Source organism: Schistocerca serialis, chromosome 2, assembly GCF_023864345.2.
Source record: "Schistocerca serialis cubense isolate TAMUIC-IGC-003099 chromosome 2, iqSchSeri2.2, whole genome shotgun sequence".
Lineage (NCBI taxonomy): Eukaryota > Metazoa > Arthropoda > Insecta > Orthoptera > Acrididae > Schistocerca > Schistocerca serialis.
In genome coordinates this window covers 392,129,690-392,147,996 of record NC_064639.1, presented here as the reverse complement: position 1 = coordinate 392,147,996, position 18,307 = coordinate 392,129,690, and the positions used below count along the sequence as shown (strand labels likewise).

The 18,307-nt window shown below is 43.3% G+C and overlaps 1 protein-coding gene across 1 annotated transcript in view; it reads right to left on the bottom strand.

The window, feature by feature from the left end:
• The window catches only part of LOC126456014 (uncharacterized), a 259,144-nt gene that overhangs the window by 86,195 nt on the left and 154,642 nt on the right, over positions 1 to 18,307 (bottom strand). The window contains exon 5 of the mRNA XM_050091770.1: positions 846 to 1,113. Within this exon, the coding sequence (XP_049947727.1) occupies positions 846 to 1,113 (268 nt within the window). The remainder of the gene's footprint in view (positions 1 to 845; positions 1,114 to 18,307) is intronic.

The following is an 18,307-nucleotide window of genomic DNA, read 5'->3' as shown; positions in this document are numbered from 1 at the left end:
CATTTAGAGACAACTGGAAGCTGTTGTGAATGCCAAAGGGTTTCATTCGCTATATTGGTCGTGGTAAGGTGTTGCGTTTTAGTCTTTCCAAATTTTAGTCCACCTCCTGTATGTTTGCAGGGCTTTTTTCTAGAAAGTTTTGCTGTACATAAACGACATTTTTCTCCAGAATATCGATATCGAAATGGCAATATCGTGTACCTACATTTTTATTTTATATATTTTTTTTCGTATTATTCTGTTAATATTGAAAGTGTTCTTTCGGAATTGTAGTAGAATATAATTTTATTTGCACTGTATGAAGGAGCCCAACTACTTTTTGAACTGTCACCACGTCCAGTCTTTCTTTGACTGTGTGAAGCAAGTATAGGGCAAAGTCCGAGTGCGCTGGGGGGAAGGCTGTGGGAATGGAATAACAAGATTTCCGATGTAGAGAAATAGCACACCAGTTGAGTTAAAAATCAATTTTTAACGCAACTAGCGTGCTATATCTTCACATCGGCATTCTTCAAAAACAGTTGCTGAAAATGATGAACAAAAATCTAAATGACAACATAGGCCTTTGCGGTGGGCGGAGACGTCTTTGGGAAAATGTTGACGTAATCGGCGCTCAGAGCTACTAACAGAAACTGCAACGTTTAACTTAATACTTTCCTTCTATATACCGACAGCTGATAATGATATTTTCTTTAATATCGATGTATCGGATTCCCGATATTTTTAAAAATATCAACAGTCCTAGTTAGGACTCGCCCATCATACAACCATTTGGGACACAATAATTCAGAAGACCGCGTGAGGTAGTGAGACTTGGGTAGCAGTGGTGTTCCGTCGCGGGGCCTTACCACATGAGAGAAGTCGACGTCCAGGTTGGTGAGGCGGTACTGCGGCAGGCGGTCCCCGCGGCGCGCCTGCTCGGCGTGCAGCGCGTCAAGGGCGCGCACCAGCTGGTAGTGGCGCAGCAGGCGCAGCGCGGGCAGGCCCTGCAGCAGCGCCTGCAAGTCCTCCAGCGTCGCACTGGCCGCCCCCAGGTGCAGCTCGCTCAACGTAGCGCCGCCCGCCTGCGGTCGCGGCTCTGGCGGCGGCGGGCGCCGTCTCCACACGTGCAGGCCCCTGTAGCGTCATTCAGAGCGACAGGTGGATGTAATACAGCCACCAGAAACCACCATTAGGCACAATACTGTGTTTTATGTTCACGTCCCTTAAAGTATATATTCATATATTATATCCTCTCGAAGGTGACACTGGAGGACAAAGAAACAATCGCTCGGACAAAAAGTGGTGTAAGTCAGGGGTGCAGTCTTTTCTCCCTGCAGTGCAAATCTCCACATATAATTGATTCGCCTCGATGGGCAGCGAATCCACCGTCTTCAGTAGGGACGCTCGATTACGTCTGACCTCCTGTGCGATACTCCAAGTAGCGAGCAGGGGCTGTGGGCTGTGGTCAGAGGCTGTGGGTAGGTAACGCTAGATGGCAGTGTGGGGCAGTCGAGAGACCTCCTGGGATAGTCCGCGTGGCTGCGATAAACACTGTGTCCGGATGAGGCAATGGTTAACGCAGCTGCCTAGTATGCACGTTTGAATCTCGGTCTGGCATATAGTTTCACTCGCCGCCGCTGGTTCCGCAACATGTCGCGATGCAGCTGACATCAATAGTCCCTTCCTTTCTTTTCTCTCTCCCCCTCCACCTTCAATTTACATGTAATAGTATACACAGAATAATCAATGACAGAAATGAAAGAAAATGGAAGAAAGGTTTAACAGTGGGGTTAAAATTCATGGTGAAAGGAAATCAGTCGTAAGATTCGTTGACGACATTGCTATCTGCAGTGAAGGTGAAGAAGAATTGCAGAATCTGTAGAACGAGACGAACAGTCTAATGATAACACAATACGGAATACTTCACCGGGGTCAGCGACGACTTCAAGCAGCCGGCTGATTGGAAACATTCGTGTCAGAAGACCGCTCGTGGCCTGGCTGCCCTCTTCTACCTGGCTTTAATCGGCACCACTCAGTAGCAGCTGCGACGCACCGTGGACCCATGGAACTGCTTGCTGATAAAGGGGAGTAACAGTCTGTAATCCTCGTGGTGATTTATTGCATTGTCTACCTGTCTCCTTATTATTCTCTGGTTTGTATCTGACCCTCAGAGTTTTACTCGGTCGGCTCTTTGGTCGTAAATATAGGCAGTGTGGAACAAATTTGCAAAATTCTTCTGATCTTAAACCTTAATTTGAATACGCTTTTAATTTTTGCAAAAGAAATCTGAAGTGCTGTACTGCAAAACAGCAAACAATATGACGATGACTAGAAGACGGTCGGACCAGAGGCCCACCCGTTATCCGGTAAAACAACGATGTTTACTACCGCGCTGGACAAAGTCTGTCTTATCAAATTCTCTTCTGAAACGCTAAAAAACGACATAAGCACCATTGATGGTAAGAGTCATTCAATAATTCAAAACAGATAATTTGAAAGCTGTACGTCGAAAGGTTTGGGGTTAAGATGCGCAACTGTGCTTAAAGACTAAAAAGTGAATCAAACAATATGACAATGATAAGGCTTCCTTCAACGCAACCAATCGACAATCTAGGTGCGACTGGATCCCAACACATCCCTTTTTACAATTGTATTTTGACTACAGCCCTGGTGACAGTACGCTGTTAATATTTCCGAAGTTAAACTCATTGTCAGCTATTAAGACCGCTCTGAAGGAACATCTTAAAACATTGCTTATGAGCACTTATTGAGAACTCACTCCGCGAAACCACAAAAGCCAGCTAAAATGCATGAATAATGATCCGGTCTTTCAAACACAGAAACGAACAGTTTACTACAGCAGGTTGTTCAGATTAAAACTAATGACTGAGAAATGAAATTACAATCAAAGAACTGAACCAGTTAGCGTCTAAATCTGACAACAAGACCCCTGTTTTGTTTAACGGCAACCTGTGCCATAGTTCGGTACTGCGGGTTGTCCTGACAGGCGCCTGCAGCTCTACCACAGCCCAACGTTCCAGTGGCAGCCGCTGCAATATCTGGAGGCGCCACATGTGCCGGATACATTCTCGAACCACGTGACACTGGAATCACTTCCTAGTATTTCTTCGCCGCCGGACGACCTTAACGAGTGTCAGCGCCGCAACTCGCCAGTCAGTGCGAATTCCATTGTCGACATACACTTTTCGACTCAATATCGGAAGTACGGTCAGAGCGCAGCGCTCGGAAGTGGAACCATTGTCTTCGCCAGTGCAGGCTATACCGTCAGCGCCTTCGGCAGTGCTTCCCGACATTTACAGAATCAATGCCCAGTGTGTAGCTTCATTAATTGTGACAGACTTTAATCATATCGGGACGATGTTTGTGTTGCCTTTACTCATAAGTTGCTTCTTTTGCTAACGTTATTGTATACTTTTTGTATTAGTTATAAGGTTCTATTGCTTTTCTGTACCTGTGCACTTTTCTTTTATAGAGTGTGTGTCACCCACAACGGAAGGCTACCCCCCCTGACCCACAGATCGCAACATTCAGTTTTACTTTGAAAAATGGCCACCAGATTATGTTTGTCTGCTTCAGGTCTTTGGTTCCTACGCTTAGACACTACTTACTCTAACTTAATTTAACGCTAAGGACAACACACACACACCTATGCCCGAGGGAGGACTCGAATCTCCGACGGGGCAGCGGCACGAACCGTGACAAGGCAACTCAAACTGCACTGCTACCCAGCGTGGTTTGTATTAAGAACTCACCTATTTATTCAGAGGTAAAGTTACAACTGAGAAAATAGTGTAGTGTCGTTGAAATTTATACATCATCCAATAACATTAATGCAACCACCGAATATGTTCGAAGTGAATATGCAATAACCACTCAGCGATAGCAAGTGGAAGTACTAGCAGTGGACGATGCAAAACACTTGTCCGGGGACGCGGAAAACAGTACAGTCGTTATGGTAATGTGGAAACGGAGCGATTTATGCGACGTCCAAAAAGATGTGCTCATTGGCTTTTGGGCCAAAAGCGGAAGCATTTCCTAAATTCCTAACTTTGTAAACTGTTCGCGTGCCGCTGTACTTTAAATGCATCGTGTATGATAGATCGGCGCTATCCAATACCAGCGTTGAGGCAACCATGGTGCATCACGAGCCATAGATGTCAGTGGTGAACGACGGCTGCAGACAGTTGTCGAGTCCAGGTGGTCCCATAGATTCTCGACAGGGTTTAAATCTGGGGAGTCTGGTGGCAAGAGGAGTACGGTAAAGCCGGCCGCGGTGGCCGAGCAGTTTTAGGCACTTCATTCCGGAACGGGGCGACCGCTACGGTCGCAGGTTCGAATCCTGCCTTGGGCGTGGGTGAGTGTGACGTCCTTAGGTTAGTTAGGTTCAAGTAGTTCTAAGGTCTAGAGGACTGGTGACCTCAGATGTTACGTTCTATAGTGCTCAGAGACATTTGAACCATTTTTCGAATACGGTAAGCTCATCTTGCTGCTCTTCGAAACACGGACGAACCATGTGCTCTATGTGACACGTTACAGTGTCCTGTTAGAAGCTGCCATGTGTGCCGAGGAAAAATCTAAACGCATGTAAGGGTAAACATGTCCCCCAAGGGTTGATTCATACATGTGGTGGTTCATTACGCCTTTTAGAATGACTGTGTCACTAAGGTAATGCCATGGAAACCTCCTCCAACCATAATACTCCCTCCTCCACCATGAACCCTTCTCTTTCCTTCCAGACGTTTCACGCCGACAGAGCATAAAATGTGGAATTCCTTGAAAAGACCATCTGTCGTCATCACTGTTCTTTCAGTTGCGGTACTGCAGTGAAAATGCCGGCCTTAGTCGCCGATGAGCAGCAGTCAGCGTGGGAGCATGAAGCAGGCTGAGGTCCATAAGCAGCAACGTGCTATGAACGGTCGTCGAGGAGACATTCTTGGTAGCCCCTTTGTTTTATCTTGGCGGTCAGTTGCTCAATAGTTGCCTGTCTATCTGCCGTCACACCTGTCTGCAGCCGTCGTTCACCACTGAGACTATGACTCGTGATGCACCCATAGTTGCCCCACCGCAAGTTTTGGATAGCGCCGTTTTGCAGTGCACGATACATTTTAAATACAGCGGCACGCAAACAGTTTACAATCTTTGGTATTTTGGAAATACTTCCGCCCTTGGTTCAAAATCCAATGAGCACATCTTTTTGGACGTCAGATAAATCGCTCCGTTTCCACATTACAATAACGACTGCATTGTTTTCCGCGTCCCCGGACAAGTGTTTTGCATCATCCACTTCTAGTCCAGCCACTTGCTATCGCTGAGTGGTTATTGCATATTCACGTCGAACATAGGCGGTGGTTACGTTAATTTTACTGCACGGCGTATAAATTTCAGCACCATTACACCATATTCTCAGTTGTAATTTTACCTCTAAATAAATAGGTCAGTTGTTAATACGAGCCGCGCGGGGTAGCCGTACGGTCTAGGGCGCCTTGTCATGGTTCGTCCGGCTGTCCCCGTCATAGATTCGAGTCCTCCTTCTGGCCAGGGTGTGTGTGTTGTCCTTAGCGATGAATTATTTTAAGTTAGATTAAGTAGTGTGTAAGCCTAGGGACCGATGAACGTAGGAGTTTGGTCCCATAGGAAATTACGACAAATTTTCGTAATACAATTACCGCTTTAGGGCTCGTTATTTGTGTTAATCAAATCTCGCATATTTTATTGTTATAGAAAAAACCACAGGTAAATATTTAGCACTTGTCTGACGATGCCACCACTTTCCTGAAGCAGACTAACATAATCTGGCGGCCAATTTTCCATGTAAAACGGAATGTTGCGATCTGAGGGACAGGGAAACGTTGCCTTCCGTTGTGGGTGACACACACTCTATAAAAGAAAAGTGCACAGGTACAGAAAAACAATAGAACCTCATAACTAACACAAAAAGCACATAATAACGTTAGCAAAAGAAGCAGCTTCCGTCTAAAGGCAACATATACATCGTCCCGTTCTGATGAAAGTCTGTCACAAGTAATGAAGGTAAAATATGTAAATGTCGGGAAACACTACCGAAGGCGCGGTTGGTGTAGGCTGCACTGGCGCAGACAATGGTTCTACTACCGAGCGCTGCGCTATGACCGTACTTCCGATGTTGAGTCGAAAAGTCGATGTCGAAACTGGAATTCGCACTGACTGGCGAGGAAGTGATTCCTGTGTCACGGGGCTCCAGACGGTATCCGGCACATGTGGCGCATCCAGATATTGCAGCGGCTGTCATCGGCACATTTGTTTTTCTTTTTTTTTTATTAATCTCATTTTGTTCGTTTTTGTTCGTTGTGTCGTCGCAAGACACCAGTTTCAGTTCGGTGTTGATCTATTAACTCAGATTTTTATTACAGAGGGCAGCTAACCCTCTGACCGAACACGCTGAGTTACCGTGTCGGCATATTGGGCTGCGGCAGAGCGGCAGGCGCCTAGTTGGAACAACCCACAGTACCGGGCTGTACGGCGTGAGGCTGCCTCGTAGGCGCCAGCCAGAATGCCACAGGACGACAAAAGATATATGTAAGTAGTGGCAGATAAGTAATTAGAGGTATTACATTAGTTTCGACCTTTTCGTCATCATTGAGCAGGCTCAACAGCTCGAAATGGCTCATAGCACATCCCCTTTATTGTAAAATATAGAAATATGGCTGTGGAAGGAAATGAGCCTAGCGCTAAGCAAGAGATCTTTCAGTTTCTCCGTCTTCCCACCGCCAAAACTATTCTCTGGTTCTAGTTTCCAGTTCACTTTCAGAAGAACACCATCCACACGACCGCAGAGATTGCAATGGCGGACAAGTGCGAGAATACGCACGATCAGCTAAACCGCTCATGCATGACAGTTGCTGATAAGAATAATATGGAGAATAATAGAAAAAAATAGAAGATGTGCTAGATGACGATCAGTTTGGCTTTGGGGAATGTGGGGGCACCAGAGAGGTAATTCTGACGTTGCGGTTGGTAATGGAAGCAAGAATAAAAAAAAATCAAGACATGTTCATAGGATTTGAAGATCTGGAAAGAGCATTCGACAGTTTGAAATGGCGCAAAATGTTATAAATTCTTAGAAAAACGCGAGTAAGCGATATGGAAAGACGAGTAATATACAATATGTACAAAAGCCAAGAGGGAACATTAAGAGTGGAAGACAAAGAACGAAGTGCTCGGATTAAAAAGGGTGCAAGACAGGGATGCAGTCTCTCGCCCCTGCTGTTCAATCTATACATCGAAGAAGCAGTGACGGAAATACAACCAAGGTTCAAGAATAGGATTAAAATTTAAGGTGAAAGGAAATCAATAATCAGAATCGCTGATGACATTCCTATTGTTAGTGAAAGTGAAGAACGGATACAGGATTTGCTGAATCGAACGAACAGTATAATGAGTGCAGAATAGAGACTGTGAGAAAATCGAAGAAACACGAAAGTAATGAGAAGTAGCAGAAATGAGAACAGCGAAAAGTTTATCAGGGTTGGTAAACACGAAATAGATAAGTTAAGGAATTCTGCTGCCTATGTAGCTAAATAACACACGACGGACAGAGCAAAGAGAACATCAAAATAGAGAAGCTCTGGCGACAACGTCAGTCCTGGTCAAGAGAAGTCTACTTAAGCAGACACAGGCTTATACAAGCTTAATCAGAAGAAGAAATTTCTGACAATGCACGTTTGGAGCACAGCATTGTACGGTAATGAAATACGGTCATTGGGAAACCGCAAAGGAAGAGAATCGAAGCCTTTGAGATGTAGTGCTACAGAACAATGTTAAAAATCAAGTGGACTGATAAGGTAAGGAATGAGGAGGTTTCCTGGAGAATCGTCGGGGAAAGAAATATTTGGAAAACACTAACAAGATGAAGGGACAGGATGGTAGGATATCTGTTATGGCAATAACTAACTTAACTTCCGTTACTAGAGGGAGGTGCGGAGGGTAAACGTGGTACAGGAAAACCAATGTTGAATACATCCTGAAAATAATTGAGGGAGTATGTTGCAAGAGCTACTTTGAGAGGCAGAGATTGGCAGAGGAGAATAATACGTACCGGGCCAGATCAATCCGTTCACAAGACTGATGACTCAAAATAAAAGTGCAATCGTAAACATGGGACATTACATGAAGCAGCTAAAATTAAGTTATCTTAAAATACTAAAATCGTGAAATTATGGAAGTATAACAAGCTATTGAAAGCAAGGAGGAACATTTCCAACATCTTATGATCTTTTACTATCGTTAGCAGAAAATCGACTCACGATGTCGGCTCATGATTTGTGCTCTATACGGGGACAACTCAGTAAGGCTCGAGCATGTCAAAAGTGGTTTGATTTCGAGCCGGGAATTTCGCCCTAACAGAAAAAAGGCGATCTGGACGGCCAGCTGGTACAGACGTGGAACGGCTGAGGAAATTGTAGTCAACAGTCCAAGAATGAGAACGTGGGCGTTGGCATTGTGTCTCAATGTCGCCGTGCTACTGCAGCTGGGCTTTCTCGATATATGTCTACCTGATGAACTGGGTGAGACGAATTTGATTCAGCCCGAATCCACCTGTGACTCTTTATTGAGATGCAGTCAGAATGCTCGGTTTCTGGAACGGCTGTAACTGTAGATCGTCTACAACGTCCGGAAGAGTAAATCGGGCGCAATGCAGGGCAGCCACCACTGTGGTCCCTAAACCAGGATTGCATCCCAGAAATTTTCTGCTAAGCATCTGGTGGGATTCCAAAGACGTCCTGTATTACGAACTTCTTCCGAATGAGACCATCATTTCCGAGAAATACTGTTCGCGCTTGGAACGTCTCAAGGCAGCCACTGATGAGAAATGACCGGATTTGGGGCACGATGTGGTCTTCACCACTACAGCGCCATACCACGTACCTCTATGGTCACTCAACAAAAGCTACGGAGTGGGAAATGCTACCCTCAATGTCGTATTCGTATACTTTGCCTCTTCCATCTATTCCATTCCCTCCAGAATTTTTCCATTGGAGGACTGCCGATTGAACCTTGAAGAGTTCATCAACCTGAAAACCATCACAGTTTGGAAGAATAGCATTTATAAGCGACGAGTGGCAATATAGTGTGCATACTACAGGAAAAAAAGAAAAACGTTTGTTCACAGAACCGATCGTCCTTATCAATAGTGCACGACCTTGTGTTTGAAGTGTGTAAGCAGACAGGCCGGCAACCCCTCTGTCGTAGCTGTGCTGCCGGGAGGTGTGTTCCCAGGCGTTCTTTGTGATTGCACTGTAATGAAAAGCGAGCGAACTAATGTGACAACCCAGTACCATAAAAGGTATAGAACTGTTATATGATTTTAGTTTTATTCAACTCTTCAGAGAACTCTTTAGTGTTAGCGATATTTACAGTGACCTTCTCAAAACATTCCGATGGGTTCACGGTGTGGAAATTCAGGGTACGTGCGATTATCGAACACCTAGCAGTTGTCGGAACGTGTTAAATTCGAAGCTCCGCTCGACGCAACGGGGCATTTTTTCCATCTAAAGTTATTTAGGTGTGTTTTGGCCACTGGATTGCTCTTTCATCCACAGAATGCCGTGCGCGGTAGCCGCGCGGTCTAAGGTGGAGGCAACTTTCACGGGTCATGGTCAGCGCTGTTCTCCCAAACATCCACCTCCTCCCCCCCCCCCCCGCACCCCCCCCCCCCTCCCTCACGTGTGTTGTCCTAAGTTTAAGTTAGATTAAGTAGTGCGCAATCTTAGGGACCGATGACGTCAGCAGTTTCGTCCCATAAGACCTTACCACCAATTTCTAGAAATTTCCATCCACAGAACGTAACGATTATATGAATGTCTGACGAATTCTTCTTCGGATTAGTAAATAACTTCATGACAGGCTGATAAACATGGAAAAAAATTATGGTGTTCCTCTCCACTCAAAGATGTTGAGTAGCTTATACGCTCGAGACGACCTGCTGGAAGAACAATATGAGAAATAACATTAGATTGTAGGCAGTGGTAAAATGCTGATCTTTTCCATGGAAGAAAAACATGATGATAACAAACTTCCTCCTTGCGACAACAACATAAATGTATACACGACAGAAACACGTTTAAATTCATTTACATGACACGTAACAAATTTCCTCCTCGCAACAACAGCATAAATGTATAAACAACAGAATCATGTTTGACTTCTTTTACATGACAATTATAATACCGGGACGTTAAGGACGTCGTATTGAAATTAACGCACCTTTCGTGGACACTGTAACTCAAACAATAATAAGAGTAATATGCGGTAGCGTCAGATAATGAAGTGGATTTCGTCTTAGATACCTCAACAGCGTTCTGTTACACAGAAACCATATAATCATATGTATAAAACGTTAATAAACAGGCTCCGTCAAACATTGTGCAACGATCACGGAGGATGTTCCTAATATTGAAATTAATTCCTCCCTTTCCAAGATCCGTAGCAACATGGATATCACAAAGATTTATTTCACGCTTCTTTTCAATCTACACTCGACAGTCTGCGCTAGAATTAAATTATTTCGTCGCAGCTCGCAAGCTCGCGGAAGGACATAGCGATGGCTATCTGATATATAGACTACGTGAGAAGAGAATTGGTAATTTTGGAGCCGCGTCCCAGCGTGGCCGCATGGCCCTGGTTAGGCGCCACTTGCAGGCAAGAAGCGTTATAAATTAAAAGATAAGGCGCTCCGGGGATGATTTGTTCCGCCAGATTACCAGGCTGGCCTGGGTTGGTTTGGGCTGTCTGCTCAGAAGACCTGTTGAGCGCACGGCTACACACACACACACACACACACACACACACACACACACATCTCCTACACCCTTGTCCCACGCACCGCTTCATCTGGATTACTGAGGTTCTCCGACTGCCTGGTGGCAACAACTTATACGGCCGTAGAAGGTGTGAGTCTCGTGTTTCCTACTGATCCAATGAAGAAAACATAAAAGTCTTCCCGTGTACAGCATGTGTACTTGGATCGAGACACGTAGTTTGATAGGAAAAGAGGGATAGCTGCGAGACGAAACATTGGTATCCAGACTGTTAGAATTTACGAATACAAATTATCTTGTTCCCTCGCAAGAAAATAATCAAACTTGTAGTGTGTAACACGCATCGCTAAATGTACGTTACCACCTCAGCTGCTGTTTGTAAAATAATTTTATTTTCGAAAAACGCTGAGTTCACGTACTTCTCACGTGACAAGCGTCTATGACCTCATGAAGTAATATGTGGCACATATAAAATCAGTTCCAGTATCAGTAAACAAATCAACCCCAAGACGCTTGTGATCTTCTCGTGACATTTTCACCAGAGCACAACCAATAAGGCAAATTACTGTATTTTCTTGACAAGCGCTGACGGTAACTACATTTAATAAACTTCTTGACGCTATAATTTACCAACAGCCGTATGTGTTGTAGAAATTTATTTTATGAACTTCTATGTGCTATCAGTTTCGGCATTACATTGATGCCATCTTCAGGCCCCACTCGTCATAGTCGTAAAATCGCTATATACGGAAGGAGCCATATAACTTGATTCGTGAATCAATCGTCATGCAACAGTTCTTGGTGGCCAGGCGACGCAGACTGATTGATTCACGGTTCCAGTTATATGGCTCCTTCCGTATATAGCGATTTTACGACTATGACGAGTGGGGCCTGAAGATGACATCAATGTAATGCCGAAACTGGTAGCACACAGAAGTTCATAAAATACAATAAATTTCTACAATAGATACGGCTGTTAGTAAATTATTGCATCAAGAAGTTCATATCAGCTGTCGTCTCACGATCCATAATGGATCAACGAAGACATTTTATAAAGTACGCCGCCTACTTATTCTGAGTGAATAATCTCGAAAAGAACTGTAGACTGTGCTCATTAATATAGACTGTTTCACAGGGAAGTTTTATGTATATAATCTATTAACGTTTCGCGCACATTTGCTGAACAGTGATTAGTTAAATCCCGTCACGTCGTTTTTTTGTCCGTATGTGAGAACTAAAATCAGAAACTACTGTCGAGATTTTGATACTGTTTTCAGTAGTACATAGATTGATTCATGACTAAGGTCTATATAATTACAAATATTTAGAGCAAATTAGATAAACTATGACAAAATAATTCCCGTCACGTAGTGGTTTTCTTTCTATGCGAAAGGCAAACTCAGGAACATCTGTACAGAGTGGGAAACGGTTTACAGCAATACTTAGGCTAATTCACGTGGAATGTTTTTGTATGTAATTTATTACCACATGTCATCCGCCTGAAGATACTCCGTGATACCTGCGCAAAGCAGGGGTGGATCGATAGTTTACTTGTACTCGTACGTTTAGGTACCAACAGGTGTTGCAACACGAACGTATGAAACTTTTAAAAATTTATTTTGCTGCCGCCAATCTAGCATACAGCTTATAGAGGTTGTGTGATTGAATGTCAGTCTGACCTCTGTCTAGACTTTACAACTCGTAAATAATTCTAGCAAGGAAACAGACTCTTTCGGAAATAGACGGTAAACACGATATACTGTACTTCCTTGCACGTTATAGCGGACTGCGACAATAATTAATGTCGAATCCAGAAACTATAAACATTATAAAAACATATTTATGCATGTAAGTTCCATATCTCCTCGTAAACCGCAGGACTATTCTCAATAAAACGTGGTACACATATAACTTCCCATCTCGAAAGAAATTCTGTGGCAGAGGAACCACTTACTTCCTACTGGGATGGGGATGATTGACCGAGAAGGGTGTGGAATGGAGATCTGGAGAGAAAGAGATGGGGCAGGAGGGGATTGACTCAGACAGGGGAGGGTGAGGAAGGAGGAGATTCAGAAAAGAGGAGATTGAAAGAATCATGGGAGCGGAGAATCCAGAAGAGAGAGAGAGAGAGAGAGAGAGAGAGATAGATAGAGATGGACAGAGGGAGGGGCAGGAGGAGACGAAAAGAGAGAGGGTGTGGAGGAGATGGAAAGAGAATGAGGTGGAGAAGGTGGAGGATGATGGGGAGGGGGGGTGGGAAGTTACTGTTCAAAGGTTAGTGGACATAAGAGTACGATACGCATGCTGGAAAACGTCGGTATTGTTCTCAGTGTAAAGAGGTTAGAGATCGTAAACTATGCCGTTCACCAGTAAATTATATCCTTTTCTCTCGACTGTTTAGACGAGAGGAAAAATACCCGCCTGATCGTTGACTGTACTTCTCTGCTTTCAGCCAAATTACTTTTTTAAAGTTAAACCACTGTATTCTTGTATGTATAACTTCTTTACGTCAACCACACGATTGTGACCTGATCACGGAGCTGTTGCAAAAATCCACACACAGTGATTATTTCGTCTGCATGATATACCTGCGATAATCAAGACAATACACGAAATTTCATCTGAACAGTAGAGGGTACAGTACACAACTGACAGCTATCCACCCGGTTCGTTACGCAAATAGTGGCGGCATTTTCTTTTCGCAAGATTTTTACTTTCTTTTACTTTCATGGTTATGTAATACCCTTGTGGTGCTTCTCGTGTTCTACACGTTTACCCACTTTTTTAAAATCGCTACAAGACTTGCGAGTGTATAATGGCTGCCACGTGGTAGAATACTTGCGTAGACACCCTGCTTGTGGGAGCCACAAATTGAAGCGTGTCGCTACAGAGTCACTTTCCGCTGAGATTCTTCAACCTGTTTGTATATGATAATGCCCTAAACGAGAATTCACGAAATGTTGTCGAATCCAGAAGAACCTACTCCGAAGACTGTGATACACACTTTGGAAAGGAAAATTGTCTCTTTCCTCCTGATACCGGATTCCTGCTCGGTGACTGAATCCACTCGGCTTCTTAAGTCAGTTCCGAAGACATCACTTTCTCCTGTACACTAGGGTTCTTCTTAGACTCACAAAATTGGTTCAGACATTAAGAACGGCAACTGATACACACACAAGAAAATTGGTAATGCGTAATAAACAGCTGCAACAGCAGATTGAAAGAACTGCTTCTATTAGCGGGAGTGCGGGCTCTTATTACAATTACTTTACATCAGGTTTAAGTCGACGAATAAGCCCAAGTACTGTATTTATGTGAAATAATAAAGGTAATAGCAATCGATCGCAAATAATGTTTATTGCATATGCAGATTTCTGTCACTGTAAGGCCATATTCAGTGCTGTAAATGTAAGTCAGAACATTAAAGCCACTTACATAGGCACATAGAACTGGACTATTCATGTGAAGGTTCAGTTTACACTGAGGCCTCCGTTTATAGTTAACTACTGTGACTGTAAAGAGGGTCCTCGGTGTATTCTCAGGCTTTTGCATGAACCTCCAGTTGGGACTATGTGCATATGTAAGTAGCTGTAAAGTGTTATCTTACATTTACCGTTCTGAAGATGGCCACACAGTGATCGAAATCTGCATGTGCAAAAACTGTATTTGTTACTGATCACTGCACCTTTTACTACTTGAGTTTTTATAAAGTTCGATGCTCAGTTATCATGGATAGATTACATACATCCGCTCTCTCTCAACAATATAGATGTTGGTCAGAAAGTGTAAAAAGCTTGTAGGTGTGATACAGGGTAAGTTGTGTTGAGTAACAACTGTTAAGAAAAATTTGATTCCTTGCGCCGTGTCCGATTTAATTAACATTGACGTTAGCCGATCACTTCCCTGTGCGCACAAATTCAAGTAGCCTGCCAGGTATAGCTAGTGTCAGCTGCTCTCATAGCGTAGATGCTAGTGCATGAGACTGCTCAGATGTTGGCTCCGGTTTAATCCTTGCTTCCTTTCTATGTTCAGTTTCTGTAGCGATTTCTTGTTTGGTTTGAGGAAACCAAATGAAGAACACATTTGGCACCATTGTATCTCGCAGGCTGCTTAAATTTGCGCGCGCGAGGAACTGATTGGCTACCTTCAATGACGCAACATGTCGACTTTTTTTATTAAAAGTTGCTTCTCAGCACAACCAAGTGTGCAACTCCCTTACAAGCTTTTTAGACTGTTTCTGGCTGCCCAACACTGTGTACGATGGATAAGTTAGCACAGCTTCATTCGAATACTAATTCCCTAAGAGGAGCCAATTATAACTGAACATCCTTGCGGTAAGGTGAGGTTCATAGTATCAAATTACCCTAAGCACTATGGGACTTAAAATCTGCGGTCATCAGTCCCCTAAACTTAGAACTACTTAAACGTAACTAACCTAAGGAAATCACACACATCCATGCCCGAGGCATGATTCGAACATACGACCGTAGCAGCAGCGCGGTTCCGGGCTGAAACGCCTAGAGCCGCTAGGTCACAGCGGACGGCTTCACAGTATCAAATGCACGTATTTCACTCTGCACTCAGTTAGACTGGAGGATACTTCGTAGAAGTCTTAGTTGTTGTTAGTCGAAACCCGACCAAATAGGAGTAGTGTAACACTGGTCTAAATCTCCCGAGTGTCTGATAGATTGCTGGAGATTCTTAGAGTTCGTAAGTATTCTCACATTTACACAGATAGTTGTAATAATGTTTGCTATGTGCGTTCTGTCTGTTGGTTAATTGTAATAGTCAATGTTCAAAATTAATTGACTGGATTACATATAACTGGATTAACATTAAATTATCTGAAACAAGAAAATACTAAGAGTGGCAAAATATAGTTCCTGTACTTTTGAGTCCAGAAAAGCAGATATTTCTAGAGGCGTGATCTATAATACGATGCGAGTCGTACTTCTATCTTTTGCTTACATCGTCAGTTGTTATTCCGCAACTCTTGGCGTGAGCTGTTAGCCACTTGTGCTATACTGACTGAACATAGCGTTCAAAGCTTGTTTCATAAGATTCTATTTCTTAAAGCGGTTCATCTGAAGTGTGCTATAAATGGCTCTGAGCACTATGCGACTTATGAGGTCATTAGTCGCCTAGAACTTAGATCGAATTAAACCTAACAAACCTAAGGACATCACACTCATCCATGCCCGACGCAGGATTTGAACCTGCGACCGTAGCTATCGCTCGGTTCCAAACTGTAGCGCCTAGAACCGCACGGTCACTCCGGCCGGCGAAGTGTGCTACATTTTTTGGATACTGAACCTACGTTCACAGTCACCATTTGTTTTACTGAGATGCTCTTGGTTCATTCATAAACAAATAGAAATTAATTTTTTTTTTCACTTCATCACAGAACATAATTTAACCGCTATTCATATCTCGCCACATCACTTCATGACCAAAATGTATCTATGTTTTCGCTGTGCAGGGGCTACTGGCCTATAATCGTTAATAGTTAATAATTGCTCCTCGGCTCGTTCCTCCATGAACTTTTACACGTTAAGCTAAACTTTTTTAACCACTTTTACTGTACTTCATGTCCACTCGTGTACAGATTAGCTAAAATTTGTCAGAAAAGTTGTTTCGACACTTAAAGAGAATTCAATATAAGCAACGTAATGGTTGGTTCATCAACTATTGGAAGATGAACGACTACATGAAGATGATCAGTAAGATAGAATGATAATACCCATTGCACACGTAACGTGATCAAAAGTTCATGAGGTCTTCTGTGAGGAAAATACAGTCAACAATGGCCCTAAAATCTCCTAGATTCAAAGACCGACTAATATCTCTCCACCTGATTCTCACCTGTGAAACAATTTAAAAGGTCTGGTGTACTCATAAAATCCCCTCACACTGAATGTCGTACAGCGAAACACTGCAAATCTTATTCCAACCGCCCTTCAGGCCGAGATGCTATGCATGTCATAGTGAGATAAATCGCGCACAACACTTCGTCGTTGTTAATGCCATTTCCAAAATCTTCTATAAAGAGTACTTCTGCTGCTCGTTAACTACAGTAAATTACTTCAACTCAGACTTCTGCGGGCCGGTTCAACTTAAATGTGGCCGACCACCCTATATGTCTTAAAGTTCCTGTTGGTGTAGCGATGCTGCATACACCTCGGTACCTAGAACGCACATTACCTCATTACAATCAATTTCTTTTAGTTCCATTTTCAATCACTAACACTGACGTTACTGCTATAAAACGTTTTGGCAACTTTACAATAGTATTTGCCTTGTTCATTATTCTTTTTAACATTGGCAGTGGCAAGTCATAAAGAGCTAAAAAGGCGTTTTACATAAAGCATGTATTAGTACGGTACGGTGCCTAGAAGTTGAGGAGTACTCTTTAGCTAAAGCGAAAAACTGAGTGACTAAACTCATCCGCAATCGGTGCTCAAACATCTTACTTAGTTTACGTACTAGCGGTTCCACCTGCCGTACCGCCCTGCACTCTTTATTTTACTCACTTCAATATCATCCTAAAACTAACAGTTGGTATCCAGCATGCCTGGCCACAAACCTCGAGAACCAGCGGTTTAGTTTTCTGTTACTCTGCAGCCAAGTATGCATGTCCAGTAGTGCACAGATCATGACATTTTAAACGGATATAGACTTCAATGAGACCTGCCGTTTATCCACCGACTGCCTAAGACAAATGTCGTTAGAAAAGGTATACGTCCTATTGACCTTATAACTCCCCTAACATCCGGCGTGATATTGTGACCCTTAAGGAAAAGCTACAACATCTCCTCTTAGCTATGTGACCACCAACTCAGCCACAAGTCGAGGAAAAGCTTGATGACCTATGCCAGAGATCTGACTGAGTCAGCAGGTAGATCGAGGTAGAACTGTAGCGACCACGCAACAACCATCTGCTGCGCTGGGAAGCACCATCCAGAGAAATCGAAACTGACGCAAAGTGGCATTTTCAAAATGGCAGTTACATGTGAACGTTGAGAAGAATAGACAATAGTGCCTTCCATGAAATGTCCATTATGTCCGGCAGCATGCTTTTTAAAGACCTGTTGGTAGCTACGCCACATGTGAGTGACAAAGTCAGATTCTGACTGACGATATTATACAAGAGATTTAGTTATGTCTTTGTATTATTGTTTGCCTTCTATGCAGTACGTTTTATTTTTATAAATATATAGCACAGAAAGTTTCATTTCATCTCAACATTGTCATATTCACCATCATCTTCACTTTGAGGAATCAGACGAGAAGCCTGTTCCTCTTTGTGTGTCAGCCTTGGGATTTCCAAGACTTCTTTTTCCATGTGGGACTTGCAGTGGTAATCACCGCTCTGCCATACTTTCCATATGGTCGTCTCATTTCAAATTATTTCTCTACCTTAAAATGTTCAGGGCGCACTGCGGTAGAGAGGCACAGGAACTGCTATAGTTTGATAAAATTTGATTTCAGTTTCCTTCTTCACCTTATTTTGT